This window comes from Grampus griseus (assembly GCF_964374135.1).
Source record: "Grampus griseus genome assembly, chromosome: 7".
Taxonomy (NCBI): Eukaryota; Metazoa; Chordata; class Mammalia; order Artiodactyla; family Delphinidae; genus Grampus; species Grampus griseus.
The window spans coordinates 9806443-9829245 of record NC_139001.1 but is presented as its reverse complement, the minus strand read 5'-3'; the positions used below and the strand labels follow the sequence as shown (position 1 = coordinate 9829245).

The following is a 22803-nucleotide window of genomic DNA, read 5'->3' as shown; positions in this document are numbered from 1 at the left end:
TAGAGTTGGTAGGACTGAAGGCAGAAGGATGTGTACACCAGCACCGTAGTCTAGTTTATAAAGTTGCTTCCCATAAGGATACAAGTTATGAATTCTGATACTGCTCTACATGTATATAGGAATTAAGCAAGTAAGTAAAAGGATGTTGGATGGTAGGAGCCAGGAATCTTGTTGTTGGTGTGGGAATTTACAGATAAACAGGAGAGAAGGCTGGAATGATACATGTAATAATGGAACAGAGTTGGAGAAATTAGTATAAATTCATGTTTAGCTTTATTTAGATATAGATGGTTACATAGGGCAATATTTATAGACATACGGGTTAGTATACACACACATTCCCTTGCTATGTCAGCTGAGAGGATCTAGGAGCAATGACATCCCAGGAATAATGAGCACAGCTAGTGCCCAGATCTTGGTTTCCAGTATCATTCTCCCATAAAAAGAACCAAGGCTCCCTGAAGAGATGGTTGATTCAAGACTGGAGCAGGAGATGTACAAGATAAGACTGGAGCTTCTTGCAGTGCCGGAAAGCATGTAAGTGTTCATACACACACATATACACATACACACACACACTCTCCACCAACAACAATGGGGTGTGTCAAAGGGACACAGAAACCCAAATGAAAGAACTCCCAGTGTCCAAGTCTGGAACATTTTGAGCCACAAAATAAATAAAAACATGTTGGATTATAACTCAAAGTATAAAATAAATATCCACAAGTCCACAGTGATATAAATAAATGAGCAAATAAATAAATAAATGGGGGAAAACAGACAAATCTCTCCTACAGAAGAATTTCACATAGTTTACGTAGCTACCCTACCCTCAAAGAGGGAAAGAATAACTCCCGGTTCCTTAAGTGTGGTCCACACATAGTAACCTTCTTTCAAAGAGTAAAGTATGCAAAGAGGGGAAAAGAGTAACATTATAGGGGAAAAACTTGACAAACACTTCCTCAGGTGATTAAAGTCAACATCAATGGTCAGAAATCATACTTGATAGTATGTAGCCTTGATATGATGGGGTACGATTAGAAAATGGACGAAGGACATGAAGAGACGTTTCGCCAAAGAGGATGTACAGATGTCGAATAATCACATGAAAAGACGTCCAATGTCATTTATAATTAGGGAAATTCAAATCAAAACCACAAGATATCACTAAACACATGATCAAAATGGCTAAAATTAAAAATGAAGGCAACACAAAATGCTGGCAAGGATAGAGAGAAACTGGATCACTAGACATTGTTGATGGGAAGGGGAAATGGTTAAGCCACTCTGGAAACATTCCGGCATAGTTTGGAAAACTAAACATCAACTACCATATGACCCAGCATTTGAACTCCTGGGCAACTGTTCCAGAAAAAATAAAAACTTACATTCACACAAAAACCTGTAAATGAAGGTTTACAGCAGCTTTCTTCATAATAGCTCAAAATTGGAAAGAACCCAGATTTCTTTCAACAGGGGGATAGTAAAACAAACTGTGGTATATTCATATCATGGAACGCAGCTCAGCAATAAAAAGGAAGAAACTTGATACACATAATGATCTGGATGAATCTCCAGAGAATTATGCTAAGTGAAAAAAAAACACAAAAGGTTACATGCTATATGATTCCATTTATAAAACATTCTTGGAATACCAAAATTATAAAGATGCAGAACAGATTAGCGGTTTCCAGGGATTAAGAGGAAAGCTTCCTGTGGTGGAGGAGAAATGGGTGTGGCTATAAAAGGGAAGCATGAGGAATACTTGTGATGAAAATGTTCTGCATCTTGACTGTATCAATGTTAGTATCCTGGGTGTGATACTGTACTATAGTTGTACAGCGTGTTACCATTGGGGGTAAGTGGTTAAACGGTACACTGGATCCCTCTGTGTGACTTCTTAAGATGGCTTATGAAGTTTGAAGTTTCAATTATCTCAAAATAAAAAGTTTGATTTTGAAAAAACAGCCAAAGGAAGAAAAAGACATATACACAGTCAATAGTTTCCTTAAAAATGTGCTAATGAATTCCATTAGCTAGGATGTTAGGATAACTGGATACTCATATGGGGAAAAAAGTAAACTTCCATCCTTAAGTCACACCATACACACAAAAAAATTAACTCAAAACCTAAACCTAAAAGCAAAATCTATTTTAAAAAATGCTAGAAGAAAACACTGGATAAAGTGTCATCATCATAAGGTAGGCAAAGAAAGAACTAAAAAAGAAAAAAATTGATAAATCAGAGATCACCAAAAATAAAAGCACTTGCTCCCCACAAAAATACCATTAAGAATGCATGGAGGTCCTGCTGGGAAAAAAAAAAAAAAAAAGAATGAATGGATGAGCAAAATGTTTATCTGACAAAGGATTTATATCTAGAATATGTAAATAATTCTTACACCTCAGTAATATGACAAAAATCCAATTTTTAAAAAAAATGGGCGGAAGATTTGAAAAGACCCTTCTCAAGGTAAGACATATGAATGGTCAATAATTACATGAAAGATGCTCAACATCAAAGAAATGCAAATTAAAAATCTCAGTGAGAATAAAACATTGATGGCATTTGCCCATGAAAATGAGCTGGAAATTGTAAAACACTCTCTTGTGAACTAAAAGACAAATATTGAAAAGTAGTTGAGTTAGAAAACAGAGGGGAAATATAACATTATTTGACTTTTAATAATGCATATAGACTTTCTGCTATGGAGAGAGAGCAATGGGTCACTGATGTCCCGTTTGGACTACTGTTCTAGTGGCCATGGCAACGGGCCTGAAAGAACTTCGGGCTTCCCTGTTGGAGTACAGTAATCTCCAGCCTATGATTTCAGGTAGAAACAAAGCAAGTCCTGGAGAATTCATGTTGCGTGAGGGCATCCTTTCTTTCCCTCTACTAGTCCTGCCTGAGCCAAGTAATTCTAGGTGGCAGAATTACAAAGCCTCAGAGACAAGAGTGGACGCAAAATAAGTTAAAAACTGAAAAATGGACAGGATGCAGGCCAGGTCTTAAGGAGACAGCTGTGTAGAAGGCCCGCAGGGGTTGAAGAGAGGGAACCTCTCTGGGTCCAGATGACCGGAGGGAGTGTATTTTCAAGGAGAAGCCTAAATTCATCAAGGAAGGGCAGAGCTCCCCACATACCTCCTCCCAGAGTTAGTCTGCTGGCCTGAGAGTGAAGTGTCTTGAGCCAACTGAAAAAGCCAGTCTCAAAAGGTAAATGTGACACTGGATGGCGTGTCTAATTAGATAACAATGAGTTGCTAATTCGCTCCACTCAGTCAAATTAGGGAGCTTTTGAGCACTTAATAGTTGGCCAAGAGTAAATTTTGCTAAACCTCAGTTGTAATGAAAGAGGATTTAGTTCCAAGGTAGCGACTCAAAGAGCAGAGGCACCATGATTCCTTACATGATGATAGCTAACTTTTCATCAGTCCCTCCCCTGGAATGCTAGTTCTCAGAATAGGTTCTTTTTTAAGGGGGAAAAAAAAAGTTATATGATCAAATATATTTGGAAATAAACAAAGGCAAACAAGATTCTTAACTGTTAAGTGCCTCTAATACGTGGGCCTTCTTTAGGAACCTCCACATGGCAGGTACCAAGTCCCCAATTTTGGGGGCACAGACATTTTTCCCATGGAGTATCTCATCTGATCAGTGTTCTGCAAAACACATTAATAGTGCAACTCTCCTAACAACTTCAGGAAATAGTCTGTGGTCCCCTGCAGTTTGAAAAATTAACAGGGCTGACTAGAGACAGGCATTTGTTGTTGTCAAAGCCCAGTTAGAGTGACGTTTGAACCTACTTCAACTGGAAGAGTCCTACCACACCCTGCGATCAGGGTAAGGACCCTGAACAAAAGCCTAGGGGTAGACTTTCCAGCTACAGCCTGTGTATGGGGGGCAGGGGAGGCACAGGGGATTGCGAGGCAGGAGGTCCGGGGCAAGAACCTCACTGAGAAGAGCCTGACATGGGTATCCAGGGTGCCCAGGAAAAGCCTGGAAAAACCAGATGGGGTCAAACCTCCCAGGTCTTGATGATCAGGTTAAGGGCTTTGCTTTTCTTCTTAAAGACAATGAAATGCCAGTAGGTGATTTTAAGTAGGGAGAGACAAGATTAGATTTTAATTTAAAAGGTCTCTTCAGTGTGGCAAATGTTTAGGGGTGAAGGGGAAAGGGTGTGGGGACACCTTGCACTAGGGCAGGTGGAGGTGCAGGCAGCCTGGTGTTGGCTCTAGGAAGAAGTGAGAGGATCTAGAGGTTTCTAGGACTTGGTGGTTGGATGCAGGTAAGGAGGAAGAAGAGGAGGCATCAAAATGATTCCTCAGTTTCCATCCAGAACAGCTCAGGTGGTAGTAATATCATTTAATGAGCTGGAAAATATTTAAAGAAAGAAAGGAGAAGAAAATATATGAGTCTGAGGTGTCTCTGAGGGACATCCAAAAGTGAATGCTGAGTAGGCAGTTGGAGATTTGCTAAATATTCTAGAGAAAAGATTGTATTTTATCTCCCATAAGATGCCAGGATACATTTCAAATGTATTAAATATTTGCATGGCCAAAATTAACTCACACATAATTAGAAAAATATGAGTATATTTATAAAATCTTGATACCTAGGGTCTTTCTAGCATGAAACAAGAAATCAAAAGAAAATATTAAGATGTAATCGTATATAGCTAGTGGGAAGCAGCCGCATAGCACAGGGAGATCAGCTCGGTGCTTTGTGACCACCTAGAGGGGTGGGATAGGGAGGGTGGGAGGGAGGGAGACGCAAGAGGGAAGAGATATGGGAACATATGTATATGTATAACTGATTCACTTTGTTATACAGCAGAAACTAACACAACATTGTAAAGCAATTACACTCCAATAAAGATGTTAAAAAAAAATGAGATTTGCATTTCTTACTTCAGTGGTTTGGCTAAAGACCATTTTCTTTCCTGTTAAAGGGAATGCATACGTGCAAAATAAAATTAAAATATGATATATAGAATAAAATACTTTATATACATTTAAAAGACAAATGACATTGGAAAAATATTTGCACCCTATTCAGGGCTGAATAGAAATAGGCATTGGGTATTTTCAAAGACCAGGTAGAGTAATGCTTGAACCTAGTTCAGTTGGAAGAGTCTTATGTAATCAAATGTAATATACTTAACATACAGAACGATTTCAAATCAAGAATAAAGATTAACGTGAACGATCTGGTAGAAAAGCAAGCCAAGGATAGGAATAGGGAGTTCAAGAAGAAACACAAATGACTATAAATATATTTTAAAAGTATTTAATCTCACTAGGAATCAAAGACTTACAAATTAAAACAACACAAATAGCATATAAAGCCACTAGAATGACGATTCTCAGTATGTGTGTGAGAACAAGGAAATAAAAGCTCCTTTGCACTCTGGGTAGGAGTGAATACTGGTGCAAGGTATTTTCTTGGAGAGCAATATGGAAATAAGTATGAATTCTCCTGGACCCTGGGATTCCATTCCTAAGAAATTAGCTCAAAGAAATACTCATACAAGTTCACAAAGATGTACATGCAAGAACATTCATTGCAATGTTGTTTATAATAGGAAAAAGTTCCCAACTCCCCAAAGGTTGAATTGAGGATGGGTTAAAAAAATCCTGGTGTATCATGTAACGCAGCAGTCCCCAACCTTTTTGGCACCAGGGACCGGTTTCGTGGAAGACAATTTTTCCATAGCCTGGGGGGATGGGAGGGGACGGGGTGGGGGGGGTGAAGCGGGGGTGGGGCGGTGGAGGGGGTGGTGATTCAGGCGATGAGGAAAGGCAGACGAAGCTTCGCTTGCTTGCTGGCCGTCCCGGGGGTTGGGGACCCCTGATGTAATGGATGACAGGGCAGCCAGTAAAAATGATAAAACAGAAGTATATACCTTAATGTGAAAACACGTTTATGAGATACATATATTTTTAAATGAAAAGTAGATTACAATATAGTATGAACAGTATGATTCCTTTTATGTTCAAATATATGCATTTACACTATCCACTATGTATTATACACACACAGACCTTCAGGAAAATCCCTGGATATATGTATCAAAATGTCAACAATGGTTGTCTCCTAGTTGTGCATTTTTAAGTGGTGGATTTTTTTTCTATAGCACTATATTTTCTCATTTTTCTTCCATGCTTTTCATTATTTGTGGGATATAAACATCTGGGGGAAAAAACCCGGATGCTTCCCCAATATTATTTTTGCACCCATCGATGAGTATACATGTCTGTGTGTGTTTATAAACCAGTCAGAAAAACAAAACCATCTGCAAATCATTTTCTGGAGTAAGCCCACTTCTAAGTCCCAGGAAAAGACGAAAGGAAAACACAGGATGTGACACAGCTAAATAGAAGAAACATCAGAGGTTGCTTCTCCCACATCTTGACTGTTGGCATCTTCCCCAGAAGCACAAATAAGGCTCCCTAGGGAGGGACTGGGAGTCCAGGCTCTGTGAAATTCTCCAGGGCTAGGGAGGTGGCCACCAGGCCTTAGCGGGGAGAGGTGAGCACGCAAGATGCTCTCCAGCCAATGATAACACGTTTTCCAGAAACTTCAGTGCCCACCTTCTTCTATCAGCACTTTATATGTCAACCTTTCCCAACCTGTAAACCAGAGTGACCCTGCTGCTTTTGCTGGTTGAGCAAGTGCTGAAAACAGAGACGTGACCTACGCTCTGCATCTCCAGACTCCTGCATTTGGCTGGCGAAGCCAAGGATGGAACCTTCTCTCCCCAAGTGGTTCATGATATCTTTTGAGAATCTGATGAAAATTTGAGAGCCTCCTCTCAGCATATACACATATACCCAACACTTCACATCTGTTTTCAGGGTTCACAAACTCGCTGAAACCCTTGAGGGGTGACTTTGAAGGAGCCCTTATTAAGCTGGATCCCTTAGTCCAGAAGCGACCACCCAGAGGGTGCCACTGTGGTTCCTCTGGAACCCAGCCCTGTCCTCCCTCGCTGCTTTGCCATCAGCAGCTTTCTTCCCCCATCCACTCTCCCTCCCCACACCTGTACCGGCCTCACCTTCACTAATAATTCAACCGAGAACTAAGAGTAGCTCCCCCTGCTGTCCCACCGCTGCCACTACCACCTCTCCGTTATTCGAATTCCAGACACTGCTGTATCTTTCAATAAAAGTAAACGTGGTCGCGTAATGCAATTTCTATAGAAGACACATCTGATCCTTCCTTTCTCCTTCCTGCTTCCATTAGCACGGACACTTTTTCAGGTGTTAGTGTAATGGCTCATTTTTCATGTTTCAAAGCTGCAGGTCTGCAAACGTATGGTAAGGGCAGTCTCAGCAGGTCTCCGAACCAAATGCTGATTTCAGAAGAGCCTTGCTTAATGACAACACAGTAGATTGTTTTCCAACGGTTCTTCATCCAAGCAATGCCTACTTACATTTTGCAATTCATATTTTGCAATAATGTATGCATAGAAGTTTCTGGGGTTTTTTTAACAGCTGCCATCTCAGGGACTTTGCGGTAAATCTGAAAACTCAGTTCCCCGCTCACTTGCCTGTAAACCCGGGTGCGCAGACACATGTGCCATTTAGGCCTTCACTGTCACAGGTGCCTCCGTTCAGACAGCTGACGTTAGCACAGGGGTCCTTGTAGGATTCACAGTGGATTCCTGCAGAGAAACAGATGCAAAAGGGGTGACTCATTAAGGGGTCTCCAGCTCCCATGGTCTTTAAAAGGAAAGTGTTGGAAAAGCCTTGAACAGTGTGGAGGCTGATTCCCAGAGGGGTGTGTGTGCACATGTATTCACATGCCCACCTTTGACTTTAGGTTGTTGTAAAAACACACCTTAGGAGAAAATAACAGATTGAGTACCGGCTCGTAGGTCCCACCATGAAGTCTTTTACGTACTTTCTCTGACCACACGCCCCAAAGCCTGGGCAACAGAATGTTAAAACTTTGAAAGATAAAATTTATCAGTGATAAATGCTCTCTAAGTCTCCAAAAGAAACAGAACATAGCCAGACAGTCTACATAAAATGTCAATATAATTGATAAACAGTATCCTGAAGGTAAAGACTTGGAGTCAGATACTTAGACGAGCCCCAGTCATACTGTGGAAAATTGCAGAGGAGAGAAGGAAGTGTTTGTCCTTAGACCTCATTCCCAAAGACCAACCGGTTCACCACAGGCGAAAGGTAACATCTTGTGCACATACTGCATTCCAGACCCTTGTGCTGTGCTTTACGTGTAATGTGATCCTCAGGCCAGCACCATGAAACAAGGATACAAATGCAAGGTCACCAGGCTGGCGGGGACGGAGCTGGGACCTGATGATGCTGGCAACTTGAACGTGAGTCTGTGCTCGCTGAGTAGTTCCCCTGAGACGGAGCTCAGCCGTGGAAATATACAACATTCTACGGAACTCAGTGCCCATTCAAACAAAATGGAGGCCCTGAAAAGAATCTTTATAGCAAATACAGTTCCCAGTGGTGTAAAAAAAATAGTCTACGTGTGCATGTATGTATGCAAGTGCTTGAAGTTGGACTGAGAGGAGAATGAATTACTTTGAAAGTCACTTTGTGCATTTCTATATTGTTGCAATTTTTCACAATGAGTATATAGTATTTTATCATTTTATTTAAAAAAAAAAATTTAAAAATCCAACACCATTCGAAAGGTAGAATTTCTGGTGTTGTTTCACTGGAGTGCCAGATGGATGAATAGACTAATCTCTCTCTCTTGACCCTCTACCATTTGGAGAGGAAGATAAATTACATGCTATGTAAGAATGTATATAACGATATACTCGCCCTTCCCAACAGCCTCAAGAAAAAATAAGCATAAAGCAAAGAACAACAGGATGGTATTAATTTCCTTACTTCACTCATATCTGTACAAAGGCCTGCCACACCCAGCGACTCACATCGTTTTGTCACTGAAATTATTCTTGCTGAGATTTTTTTTCTCTCCTTTCCTTTTCAGTTGTCAGTGTCTTAAGAAGGAAGGTTCAAGAATGAGGGGGAGAAATACAAGAGAAAAAGGAAACAGAACTACCTACTTGTAGTCACATTAATGATTTATTTGAACCTGGTAAAGTATTTTAGAATGGATGGTTTTTCATTTCTTTTTATCCTTTGCCCTCATATCCAACCTAGGAACAATAATAGTCTACCAGATATTTTTCTAAAGTGTCTTTCAGATCTCTGCCTGACATTTCTCCCTGAAACCACCACCCCAAGCCCACTGCCTCACGCCAGGTGGGAGACGCTCCCGGCCCCAAGCCATCTCCTAGCTCCCTCTCTGCCTCCAGTGACGTGATGGAACCTCCCTGACGCATCGTCCTTAACAAACCCAGGACTCATGGTAATATTCAAGGTCAAACTAATTTAAAGATTAAAGCATAAAACTGGTAATTGTTCTTCACTTGAGTGTGTATGGCCTCTGCACCCAGAAGTCTCCATTTTCTTTTTCCCACTGATTCCCAAATAGCACAGGCTGAATTGAAAGAATAAAATGCAAAAGAGCCTTTTCTGCTTCAAAATGTTCATCAGAAGACAAGGGTTCATATATTCAGAATTTCCCAGGAGGCTGATCAATGGGAACCACGTGACAAAAAAGGCTTTCAATTGTAATGGGAAATACAGCCACAGATCAAGGTTCAGAGAGGTCTGAAACCTAAAAGATATTTCCATTAGACCTAAAATAAAAGCAATCAAGGATAATCTTTCCTGGATTTCTACAAATACATTTGCCAATCTAACCTTATAATAGTCGTATAACTAATACATTAGCACGCAAATGACCACAGTCTTCAAATAGGGCTGAAAAGCACATTCTAGGCTAGATATTTAAGCACCTTAACATTAAACGCCTTCAATAAGATAGATTTGATGAAAATGTCCAAGATAATAAGCAATTTCAATCTTTTGGGTGGGTTTTCTGGGCAATGACTTTATCCTTTGTTATTTCTCTTTTTCAAAAGATAAGATATTCAGTCACTTGAAGGTCATTGAGAGTTTTCTGGCAGCAAGGGGGGACAGAAGCTAATCTTCATGGCAACACGATGACTACAAAGCAAGATGGTCTTAAAGGTCCCCTGAGAGCACTTTGCTGACTCATGTTTCTAGCCTCTAAGCCTCGCTAAGCCCTGTGTAAGAAATATTTGTCATGCTGCTCAGGTCACTGATCAGAACTGAACAGCTATGAGCTAGAAATCTTAAATGCAGAGCAGGGACAGTCATGAATACCCCTGAGATGTCCAGGATATGTCCCCTCCAACTCCCCTCCTAAGGCCTCCTGGGCTCCCCTTGTCTGCACCCCCAGGGCCCCTAGGCCCTTGCACAACACTGAGTGTTGGGCACCCCATGTCCTCTGACCATAACACCAGACTTCGCCCTCTGTCCCAAGCTGGTCTTCCCCCGGCACATTCTCAATGCCAAAGCCCAACTCATGGAAAGCTGAAGCTGGCTCTCCCAAGACAGAACTCCATTCTTCTGCCACTGTGTATTGAGAGCACAGGAAGATTCCACTGTTACAGAATTTATGGTCTTAAATCAAAACTTATCTGTCGGGGCTTCCCTGGTGGCGCAGTGGTTGAGAGTCCGCCTGCCGATGCAGGGGACGCGGATTCGTGCCCCGGTCCGGGAGGATCCCACGTGCCGCGTAGCGGCTGGGCCCGTGAGCCATGGCTGCTGAGCCTGCACGTCCGGAGCCTGTGCTCTGCAATGGGAGAGGCCCGTGTACCACAAAAAAAAAACTTATCTGTCCTCCTGCCTGATCCCCCCAACATCTCTGAGGTCCTTCTGAGCAGAGGCCATATCTTACCTCGCAAAAGAAATTACGGCTATACCACCAGAATCCTGTCCTTTCAGGAGGGGCGAAAGTCTGTGTACCTTGGCCGCCACACAGGTAGGATTGCTAGAGGAGTGAGAAGCCATTCCAAATCTGCCTCAAAAATACTCTATTTTGTCAGGGAAAATCAGGTCCACACTTCAAACTAAGCCTGTGGAATGACACACGCATCACCCGTTGGCAAGGGATGGAGCACACACGATTACGAAACTTGTGTTTAGTCTCAAGCAAAAATAAACTGTAATTCAGTCAAAACTAATAAAAATTCATACTTTTCATATTAAGGGATAGAGAGGAAACCTTTCTGAAAAGATCTTTATTCCAACAGGGCTCTTTATAACAGTTAACTTCAGAATTAAAATGAGCAAAAATTCAAAGAGTCATGCTCCAATGATAAATCTCTGGTGTCATCACAATTCAGTCGTGGTTAATATTTCAAAAACTGAAAAACCTTTATTTTATCTCCAATAAAATTAAGCCAGGTAAAGAAAATTAACTTGAAGTATCCTTTGAACTTCCTATTCACTTGAAGACATCATCTTTCTTTTTTTCACTTAAATATTTTAGTTTTATAGTGACAGATACCTTTTATACAGAAGCATGCACAAAACACTGGAGTTTACTTGAAAGAACAGTAATAAAGTAAGTACCTGTGTAGCCACCATCCGGGATAAAAAGTAAAACATTTCTCCCCCTGTGCCTTTTCCCAAAGGGAAAAGGCCCACGGGTAACAATCATCCCGACCTCTGAACAATCACTTCTTTGCTTTTCCTTTATACTTTTACCACCTTTGAATATATCTCTACATGATATAATGTTTAGTTTTGTCTGTTCTCAAATTTAATATAAATGGAATCATGCTGTTTGTGTTCCTCTATAATTTGCTTCTTTTGTTCAACATTACATCTTTAAGATTCTTCATTGTTGATGGGTGTAGTTTCAGTTCATTCATTTCTACTGCTGTATAATATTTATCTACTCTTTTTATTTTATTTCTTTATATTTTATACAGCAGGTTCTTATTAGTCAACCATTTGATACACATCAGTGTATACATGTCAATCCCAATCGCCCAATTCATCACACCACCACCACCCCCCGCTGCTTTCCCCCCTTGGAGTCCATACATTTGTTCTTTACATCTGTGTCTCTATTTCTGCCTTGCAAACCAGTTCACCTGTACCATTTTTCTAGATTCCACACATATGCATTAATATATGATATTTGTTTTCTCTTTCTGACTTACTTCACTCTGTATGACAGTCTCTAGATCCATCCACATCTCTACAGATGACCCAATTTCATTCCTTTTCATGGCTGAGTAATATTCCATTGTATATATGTGCCACATCTTCTTTATCCATTCATCTGTCGACCAGCATTTAGGTTGCTTCCGTGAGTTGGCTATTGTAAATAGTGCTGCAATGAACACTGGGGTGCATGTGTCTTTTTGAATTATGGTTTTCTCTGGGTATATGCCCAGTAGTGGGATCGCTGGGTCATGTGGTAATTCTATTTTTTGTTTTTTACGGAACCTCCATACTGTTCTCCATAGTGGCTGTATCAATTTACATTCCCACCAACAGTGCAAGAGGGTTCCCTTTTCTCCACACCCTCTCCAGCATTTATTGTTTGTAGATTTTTTGATGATGGCCTTTCTGACTGGTGTGAGGTGATACCTCATTGTAGTTTTGATTTGTATTTCTCTAATGATTAGTGATGTTGAGCATCCTTTCATGTGTTGGTTGGCAATCTGTATATCTTCTTCAGAGAAATGTCTATTTAGGTCTTCTGCCCATTTTTGGATTGGGTTCTTTGTTTTTTTGATATTGAGCTGCATGGGCTGCTTGTAAATTTTGGAGATTAGTCCTTTGTCAGTTGCTTCATTTGCAAATATTTTCTCCCATTGTGAGGGTTGTCTTTCCGTGTTGTTTATGTTTTCCTTTGCTTTGCAAAAGCTTTTAAGTTTCATTAGGTCCCATGTGTTTATTTTTGTTATTATTTCCATTTCTCTAGGACGTTGGTCTAACTCCATACACAAAAATAAACTCAAAATGGATTAAAGACCTAAATGTAAGGTAAGACACTATAACACTCTTAGAGGAAAACATAGGAAGAACACTCTATGACATAAATCACAGCAAGATCCGTTCTGTAACTGATTTCTAATCTCACAGCATTGTGATCAGAAAAGATGCTTGATATGATTTCAATTTTCTAAAATTTACCGAGGCTTGATTTGTGACCCAAGATGTGATCTATTCTGAAGAATTCTGTGTGCACTTGAGAAGAAAGTGTAACCTGCTGTTTTTGGATGGAATGTCCTATAAATATCAATTAAATCTATCTGGTCTATTGTGTCATTTAAAGCTTGTGCTTCTTTATTAATTTTCTATCCCTATGATCTGTCCATTTGTGTAAGTGAGGTGTTAAAGTCCCCCACTATTATTGTGTTACTGTTAATTTCCTCTTTTATAGCTGTTAGCAGTTGCCTTATGTATTGAGGTGCTCCCATGTTGGGTGCATATACATATATAATTGTTATATCTTCTTGGATTGATCCCTTGATCATTATGTAGTATCCTTCCTTGTCTCTTATAACATTCTTTATCTTAAAGTCTATTTTATCTGATATGAGTATTGCTACTCCAACTTTCTTTTGATTTCCATTTGCATGGAATATCTTTTTCCATCCCCTCACTTTCAGTCTGTATGTGTCCATAGGTCTGAAGTGGGTCTCTTGTAGACAGCATATAGATGGGTCTTGTTTTTATATCCATTCAGTGAGCCTGTGTCTTTTGGTTGGAGCACTTAATCCATTCACATTAAAGGTAATTATCGATATGTATGCTCCTATTACCATTTTCTTAATTGTTATGGGTTTGTTTTTGTAGGTCCTTTTCTTCTCTTGTGTTTCCCACTTAGAGAAGTTCCTTTAGCATTTGTTGTAGAGCTGGTTTGGCAGTGCTGAATTCTCTTAGCTTTTGCTTGTTTGTAAACCTTTTGATTTCTCCATTGTCTGAATGATATCCTTGCCGGGTAGAGAATCTTGGTTGTAGGTTCTTCCCTTTCACCACTTTAAATATATTGTGCCACTCCCTTCTGGCTTGTAGAGTTTCTGCTGAGAAATCAGCTGTTAACCTTATGGGAGTTCCCTTGTATGTTGTCATTTTTCCCTTGCTGCTTTCAATAATTTTTCCTTGTCTTTAATTTTTGTGAATTTGATTACTATGTGTCTTGGTGTGTTTCTCCTTGGGTTTATCCTGCCTGGGACTCTGCGCTTCCTGGACTTGGGTGGTTATTTCCCTTCCCATGTTAGGGAAGTTTTTGACTATAATCTCTTCAAATATTTTCTCAGGTCCTTTCTCTCTCTCTTTTCCTTCTGGGACCCCTATAAGGCAAATGTTGGTGCGTTTAATATTGTCCCAGAGGTCTCTTAGTCTGTCTTCATTTCTTTTCATTCTTCTCTTTTTATTCTGTTCCATAGCAGTGAACTCCACCATTCTGTCTTCCAGCTCACTTATCTGTTCTTCTGCCTCAGTTATTCTGCTATTGATTCCTTCTAGTGTAGTTTTCATTTCAGTTATTGTATTGTTCATCTCTGTTTGTTCTTTAATTCTTTTAGTTGTTTGTTTTTTAATTCTTCTAGGTCTTTGTTAAACATTTCTTGCATCTTCTTGATCTTTGCCTCCATTCTGTTTCCGAGGTCCTGGATCATCTTCGTTACCATTATTCTGAATCCTTTCTCTGGAAGGTTGCCTATCTCCACTTCATTTAGTTGTTTTTCTTGGGTTTTATCTTGTTCCTTCATCTTGTACAGAGTCCTCTACCTTTTCATTTTGTCTGTCTTTCTGTGAATGTGGTTTTCATTCCACAGGCTGCCGGATTGTAGTTCTTCTTGCTTCTGCTGTCTGCCCTCTGGTGGATGAGGCTATCTAAGAGGCTTATGCAAGCTTCCTGATGGGAGGGAGTGGTGGTGGGTAGAGCTGGGTGTTGCTCTGGTGGGCAGAGCTCAGCAAAACTGTAATCCACTTGTCTGCTAATGGGTGGGGCTGAGTTGCCTCCCTGTTGGTTGGTTGGCCTGAGGTGACCCAGCACTGGAGGCTACAGGCTCTTTGGTGGGTCTAATGGTTGACTCTGGGAGGGACCATACCAAGTAGTACTTCCCAGAACTTCTGATGCCAGTGTCCTTGTCCCCACGGTGAGCCACAGCCACCACCTGCCTCTGCAGGAGACCCTCCAACACTAGCAGGTAGGTCTGGTTCAGTCTCTCCTGGGTTCACTGCTCCTTCCCCTGGGTCCCGATGTGCACAGTACTTTGTGTGTGCCCTCCAGGAGTGGAGTCTCTGTTTTCCCCAGTCCTGTTGAAATCCTACAGTCAAATCCCGCTAGCCTTCAGACTCTGATTCTCTAGGAATTCCTCCTCCTGTTGCCGGACCCCCAGGTTGGGAAGCCTGATGTGGGGCTCAGAACCTTCACTCCAGTGGGTGGACTTCTGTGGTATAAGTGTTCTCCAGTTTGTGAGCCACCCACCCAGCAGTTATGGGATTTGATTTTACTGTGATTGCCCCCCTCCTACCATCTCGTTGTGGCTTCTCCTTTGTCTTTGAATGTGGGGTATCTTTCTGGTGAGTTCCAGTGTCTTCTTGTCAATGACTGTTCAGCAGTTAGTTGTGATTCCAGTGCTCTCACAGGAAGGAGTGAGTGCACATCTTTCTACTCCACCATCTTCAACCAATCTGGACATCATCTTATTTTATTCAAACTGATTCCTTCCATGAAAAGTTTTCCAGTATTTCAACCTCACAGAGCTCAACTTTTTCTAAGCTGTTTCCGATGTTACAATTGAGATCTTGACCTTCACTTCATTATTCCTTGTTTGCCAGTCTCAGTCCACTCTTCTGCTTAAATAATAGCCTGATAAAGGAAAAGTCCTGACTTATCCATTTTTCTATCAATCACAATACTTGAGAAGGGACAGGTACAGAAAATACCTGGAAATTCTTGTTCACTGGTTATACAGAGGAAATAATTCTAAACAACAAAGAAAGAGTTCATATCCTTTCAATCATAAATTTCTGTAGACTTTAAAAATAAACAATTCAGTACAATGTGATCAAACTCATAACCCAATGATCTTATTTCTGAGACTCTATCCCCCCAAAATCCAGGAAGTATGAAAATTATATGAATAAAGATGTTCATTCCAGAATTATTTACAGTAGCTTCACTTCAGATATAGCAAGGGAATGGATAAATATTACCCCATGGGAACATCACATCGCCATTTAAAACAGAACTAATAAAACTTGCTAACAATTTCTAAATCAAACATAAATAATGGTAAGTCTGAGAAGGGTAATACCAACTTGTAGGTATAATCAATTATTACTGTAAAAACACAGATATTAAAAAGGATGGAAATAATACAGATGATTATTGCTCTTATGTTCTGCTGTAAAGCTATGAGTTATGAAATTTCCTCAGTTTTCTAAATTGTTATCATTGTTGCTACATTATTTTCGTAATTAAAAATTGAAGTATTTTCTTTCTAACTTCTGTCACCAAAAATTCCAAATGAGTATAGTCTTGACCATTAAATTTGTTCTGCTATAAATAATAATTCAACACAATGTTGGGCTGTAACTTGACTTTTTGGCACTATAATGTGATGAACACTAACTGAAGTCTTGAAAGTCTCATTGTGAATTAGCTCTGGACTAGTTTTTTTTGTTTGTTTGTTTTTTTTATGTGGTACGCGGGCCTCACTGTTGTGGCCTCTCCCGTTGCGGAGCACAGGCTCAGCGGCCATGGCTCACGGGCCCAGCCGCTCCGCGGCACGTGGGATCCTCCTGGACCGGGGCATGAACCCGCATCCCCTGCATCGGCAGGTGGACTCTCAACCACTGCGCCACCAGGGAAGCCCCGGACTAGTTTTAAAGAAGTATCAGCATTTCAGTATGTCTGAAGGGAGATCACTAGGAGTCCCTCCATGTATTTTGCTTCTAACAATTTCATGATCCACAGTGGAAACTTACTGGGAAAATGTTCGAGTTGCCTTGCTTTATTTAATTAGTGTGTTAAGCAGTAGCTTCCATTCAAGTACAGATAGCTGTGGAGCATGTGCTTTGTGTAAGCCACCATATCAAGAGCTGATGAGCATTAAAAAAAAAAAGAACCTGTGTAGTCACTGCCATTCAGGAGATTCTAATTTAGTGTCAGGGAAAGGAAAGTCTGGAGCCAGAAAGTACTGACTACAAGGCTGACCATAACTGTCATAGAAAATATCAAGAAAATGCTTGGAGAGTTCAGGAAGGAGAAATCACACCTGTTTGGAGATCAACATTTCTGACAATGGATGCAGCCATAGGACTGGATAAGGGGAAAGAGGAGGAGAGAAAAAAGGGCCAAGAAGAAAAGCCTGGGAACCACTTGCATTCATGGTGTCCAGAGAGCAAGGATTCATTCCAAGAAGGCCAGGAGGGAAGAGTAGGGTTGGGGGGTGAGGGTGGGGGGAGGAACGGAGCTGCGGAAGCTAAAGCAGGGTGAGTTTCAAATGGGACCCAGTGATCATGAAGCAAAAGGGCAAGAATGTGAAGTTGGAAGCTGGAGAGGCAGGCTTTGGGGTTTCAGTCTTCAATTAGGCCACTGCTAGATCCATTTATCGGAATGGTACTAATGATATCCAAATGAAAGAAGATTAAGAAAAGAAAATTTAAGGAAATAAGAGGCATCATCTATACCAACTCTAAGGAAATTTGGTTGTAAAAGAAAGAGGAAGAAAGGGGCAAGTAAGTATAGGAGGAGGCAAAGTCAAACAAGAGTAAGTTTTTTTCACTTCATATGGAATTTATTTAGAAGTGTGTGTAAGAACATTTCTTTTTTCCTGTTTAGCAACTCAGTTTCTCTAGCACCATTTATTAGAAAAGAATTCCCATCCCATTCATAGCAATTCCTTGTTAAGAGTCATATGTTATTATAGACGATGGTTTCTGGGCCATTATTCAGTTTTGGTTAGCTGTCCATTCTTGCACCCATAACATGGGGATGTAATAATAATTGCAGCATTACAATGGGTTTCAACATCTGGCAGGAGTTCCCCCTCACTGCTTTCCGTTTTCAAAATGTTCTTAGCTGTCTTGCCTGACTTTCTATTGCATTCATTCTTTTTAGGAAGTTATATTCATTTGTTTAAGTGTTTTTAAAAACAGAAAAGAGTAAAAAATCACCACTTAAAAAAGCACATATGTAAGTAAGAAGTTAAAGTTCCAGTCCTCCCCCCAACACACCACTTATCCAAGTTCTAACTCCAGAGGTAAGTACTAGTTAAGAATTGATGCCCACCCATCTGATAGTTTCCTAAGTTTATACAGACATCTTACATGTAAATATATGTTGGGATAAATGCTTTCAAAGAGGGAAAGAATGTCCATACCCTAAGGAGAGAAAGGCCCAGAATCTTTTGACCTCTCTCCTCCCCTCACTCACTCTTCCTCTGGATTGGAGGGCATGAATTACCCACTTCTGCTTCTCTTTAATACCTTCTACCCTACCCCTCAACACCTGCCCATCACTCTTACTTTAGAAGTTCTCTCATTTATTGCTACTTTGCTAGGGTTTTCATTCCTGCTTAAACCCAAACTTAAATGTCTCTATAAATATATCAAAATGAAATATCACTTTACCTGCCCATTGAGATGAGATCTTTAACACACTTGTATGCCTTCCAATCCTTCCCAACATCCACCAACTCATGGACTTGGTTAAAATAATATGAAATTTTAGTTTGGTCATTTAAATTTTCCTTAAGAACAGATGGAGTGACACACTCTAGGGTGACCACCCTTATATAACTCCCTCCTCTTGAGTGTGAGCTCTCATCAATAGCAATTGGCAAAGGTTAAGAGATTCTGAAGATGCTGTTACAGTATCTAATCAGTTGACTTTGAGTTAACCTTAGGTGGGCCTGACCTAACTAGGTGAGACCTTTAAGAGGGTTCAGGCCTCTCCTGGGTTTCAAGAAGCAGAATGTCAAGAATTCTACAGCTGCAAGGATATGAATTCTGCCAACCACTTGAGGGGACTTGGAAGCTGATCCTTCCCTATTTAAGCCTCAGATGAGAGCTCAGCTCAACCAACACCCTGATTCCAGCCTTGGATTCCAGACCTTGAACAGGGAATCCATTAATCCATGCCTGGACCTAGGAAACTGTTAGATAATAAAAGGGTGTTGTTTTAAGCAACTACCTTACGATAATTCACTATGCAGCAATAATAATTAATATAGTAGGCATGTCTATTTTTTCAAGAGACTTTTCTTTACCATTAAATTAGTATTTACAATCATACGAATGTCATCTATTTAGGTTTATCCCCGCATGTAAAGAAGTCTGCTCAACCCTTTTCCTCCTGTTCTCCATCGTCCCCTATCTGGTCATCTTTGCTCTCATTTAGTTCCAATTTGATGAGAATACCTTGGAAAATAATTTTCTTAGAGAGGGTACATGGTGTTATGTTTTCTGTATCCTTAAATGTACAAAATGTCTTTCTTTACCCCTCAAATACAAATGAACCTTTAACAACCAGACATTTTCATTGAAAAATCTAAAACACTCTTCTTCACTGTTGTTTAGCTTCATTTTAGAGAAGAGCAGTTCGATGCTGATTTGATTCTTTCTTTTGTGTGTAACTTGTACTCACTATGAAGAATCTTGTAAAAACTATTCTCAGTGTTCTTGGATTTGGAAATTCTACCAGGAAACTGCAAATTACGTATCATCTCCCTCATTAATCCTCTGGCATTTTGTAAGCCCATTCTATTTGAAAATTTCAATTTTCTTCATCTCATAGACTTCTCCCTAGTAGTTGGTTGATTCTGGTTTTATTTCCATGTGTTCTTTCCTCTTCCGCAACATCCACCATTCAGATGAAACATATCTCTTCATCTTTTCTCCACATTTCATGTCTTTTCACTCATGGTTTCCATTCCCTCATATTTTTACTTCTATCATGACATACTTCCTCCTTTTGCTTTTCCTGATCTAAATTCAATTTTGAGTGGTATACATTACTTTTTTTTACTTCCCTTCTTGAGTGTTTAGAGTTGTGGGGTTTGTTGCAATTTTGTTTTTACTTCCTAGATTTTTTTCCCCTTGTTGAGTTGCTGGTACAGGCTCCCTGGACTGGCCAGGCTTGAGGTTGGCAACCTAGGCAGAGAGAGATGATACTGGAGATTCTCCTCCAGTGCTGGACAGGCCAGTCAAATTAGCCCTGTCTACATGGCCTCCCAATTTGGGGGTCTCAAGGTTCTCCAGGTGCGAGCAGGAGCTCATTCACACACACACACAAAGGACCGGCTCAGCCCAACTGCAATCCTCTCAAAGGGCAGCCAGGATCCATGAGATCAGGAGAGCCCTTTGCCTCGTAGAGTCAAGGGCAGCACATTATAGCATGTTTTCCCTCTCTATAAGCTGAAGGGTCTTTTGGGCTCAGCTGGTCATTGAGTCCTCCGTTCTCTCCAGAACCCTATCCCCTAACCCTGTGGTACACAAAGGCTCCCAGCACCGCACCCTTTCCTTAAAAACCCACATCCTCAAATGTGTCTGAGATCCCCTCCAGGATCTTGAGCCATCTCGAGTCGACTACCTTCTTGAGTCATCCACAGCAGGGCGTCTGTAACTGATGGAGGAAGGTCACAGAAAGACAGAAGGGGTGGAACAAGGAGCATATATGGAAGGATTAACCTTGAGCAGAATGGGGAGCATGTGATCAGGTAATAAGGAAGACAATAAAATTTGAGTGGCTGTGATTGCAGATGAGTTTGTAGGACAGGGCTTCTCAAAGGGTGGCACAGGCCCAGCATATCAACATCATCTGAGAACTTACCAGAAATTCAAATTCTTGGGCCCTACCCTAGACAGGGGTGGGGCCCAGCAAACTATGTTGTAAGAAGCCCACCAGCAGATTCTAACACATGCTCAAGTTTGAGAACCACTGCTCACTGGAAAACTAGAGAGATGTGAAGATGTTTACAGATTATAACCTCTCTTTCTTTCCATGAAGATGGACGTGAAATTTGTTCTATCCTATGAGTGAGGGATTTAATATGAGGCTTGAGGAAAGCAGCAAAATTCGGGAATACTCCTTGAGAAAAATGGAAGAAGGAGGTGAACAAAGCTAGGATCACAGTCCATGAATTTGTGGAGTCACTAGTGGGTCATCATATACAGTTTCGTTTTTTATTTCTTGGTCATGACAGCATGAGCAATGCTTCAAAGCCAGGAACATCAGAGGCAAATTCAGAGTATACCCAATTAATAACTTTGTCATTCATAAAGATGAAATTTACTCCATAAAACTCTATCATAAACTAAAGAATTTTGGACTTTAAAATTTGGAAGCACATCCACCACTACTCATTCTGTCATTGAAGAATCTCAAAATCTCTCAGTAAGCATTACTGCCCTTTCTTTAAACAGACAAAATAAAGACAAGTCGGTTGAAAAGGTTGATCCAGGGTCATCAGTCATCCAATGGCACAATGAGGATGAGCTACCTAGGTCTCCTAATTCATTGCTCCTTTATTCTTTCCAGACCTGAGCAGACTCCCTATTTCTCAATGCTCTGATCTTCCTAGAACTGAAATCCATGTGGATGAAGCCAGCACATCTGTCCTCACGGGAATTGGTGGAGTTTGGCTCTAAGTGGGCATTATAGTCCATGAGGAGCATCAGATGTGCCAATCATAAAGCCAAGACCTGACCCAGCTTCAGCCCCTCCATCCAGGGGCTAGGTCAAGTTCATCCATGTGCCCTACAAACCCTCGAGGCTCACCAGAACGACCTCTAAATAAAGGTGGGTCCATGCAAAGAGAAGCAAAGTCGGCTACAATGCGAGGTCACTGGCAGATGGATGGTATCAAGTAAGCGGTGGTGGGAGAAAGAGGTTAAGTGAAATGGCTATAAATAGAGCCTCAAAAGCATTACAAAAATCTACACCAGCCCGGGAGTCGTGACTTAGAGAAATGCATGCAAATTAGTTGATGACCCGGCGTCCTGCCACAGCGCCGGCTGAGCGTGTCAGGGCTCCAATAAAGCCACACCTGTGAGCCTGCTGGGGAGGAGATGGAAGGGCTTTCGGGACCATGTTGGCTGGGCTCCTGAGGGCTGACACTACCACCTCTCCGGTTACCGTCAGGCCTTTTTTATGAGTTCATGCACGTAAGGACTTAGAACAGGGTCTGAATGTGATAAACACTCGGTGAATGTCAGCTGTTTATCCAGAGTGACTCTGACACATGTCCACTCAAATGAACTAACATGTGCCTCCTTTTTAATGACTCATTTAATGAGAATGAACTTTTTTTCGCCAACATGTGAGACTCCACTTGCCTCCTCCACCAAAAAGCACGGCATCCTCTCCTCGTCCAGCAAGCACTGCTTTCCTCCCCCCGGATTCCATGGCTGTGTCCTCTGATCTGTGTCTGAAAGTCCACTTAATATCATTTTTTTATCGTCAGCTTTTTACACATTCAACAGAGAAGAGAGTGAGGATACAAGAAGAAGGAAAGGGCAGGAGACAGATTTTTCAGTTTATCAAGAGGAAACCAGAGACTTCCAAACTGTTCTTTTCGGCCCCATACATCATCCCACTGCCAGCATCTGATTCTTGTTCTAAACAACTTCACACTCCAATTAGAGGTTTACGCATGTACGTGGAGAAATCCATGACGTCACTGAGAACCTTGCTGGCACTAGTCGGCCACATGATGCTCACCTTTGTACTCTGCCAGGCACACGCACTCATAGCCGTTGACAAGGTCCCTGCAGGTGGCGGCGTTCAGGCACGGGGCAGAGAGGCACTCGTCGTATTCCTCCTCACAGTAGAGGCCATGGTAGCCTGAGGGACAGAGAGAAAGGTCTGCAGTCAAACAGGTACCATTTATACGCACACGGGAC

The 22803-nt window shown here is 41.1% G+C and overlaps 1 protein-coding gene across 1 annotated transcript in view; it reads right to left on the bottom strand.

Moving 5' to 3' along the window:
• The window catches only part of DNER (delta/notch like EGF repeat containing), a gene marked incomplete at its 5' end in the record, with an annotated part of 323030 nt that overhangs the window by 29126 nt on the left and 271101 nt on the right, over nucleotides 1–22803 (bottom strand). Inside the window, 2 exons of the mRNA XM_082657723.1 lie at nucleotides 7551–7664; nucleotides 22622–22744. Of these exons, the coding sequence (XP_082513849.1) occupies nucleotides 7551–7664; nucleotides 22622–22744 (237 nt within the window). The remainder of the gene's footprint in view (nucleotides 1–7550; nucleotides 7665–22621; nucleotides 22745–22803) is intronic.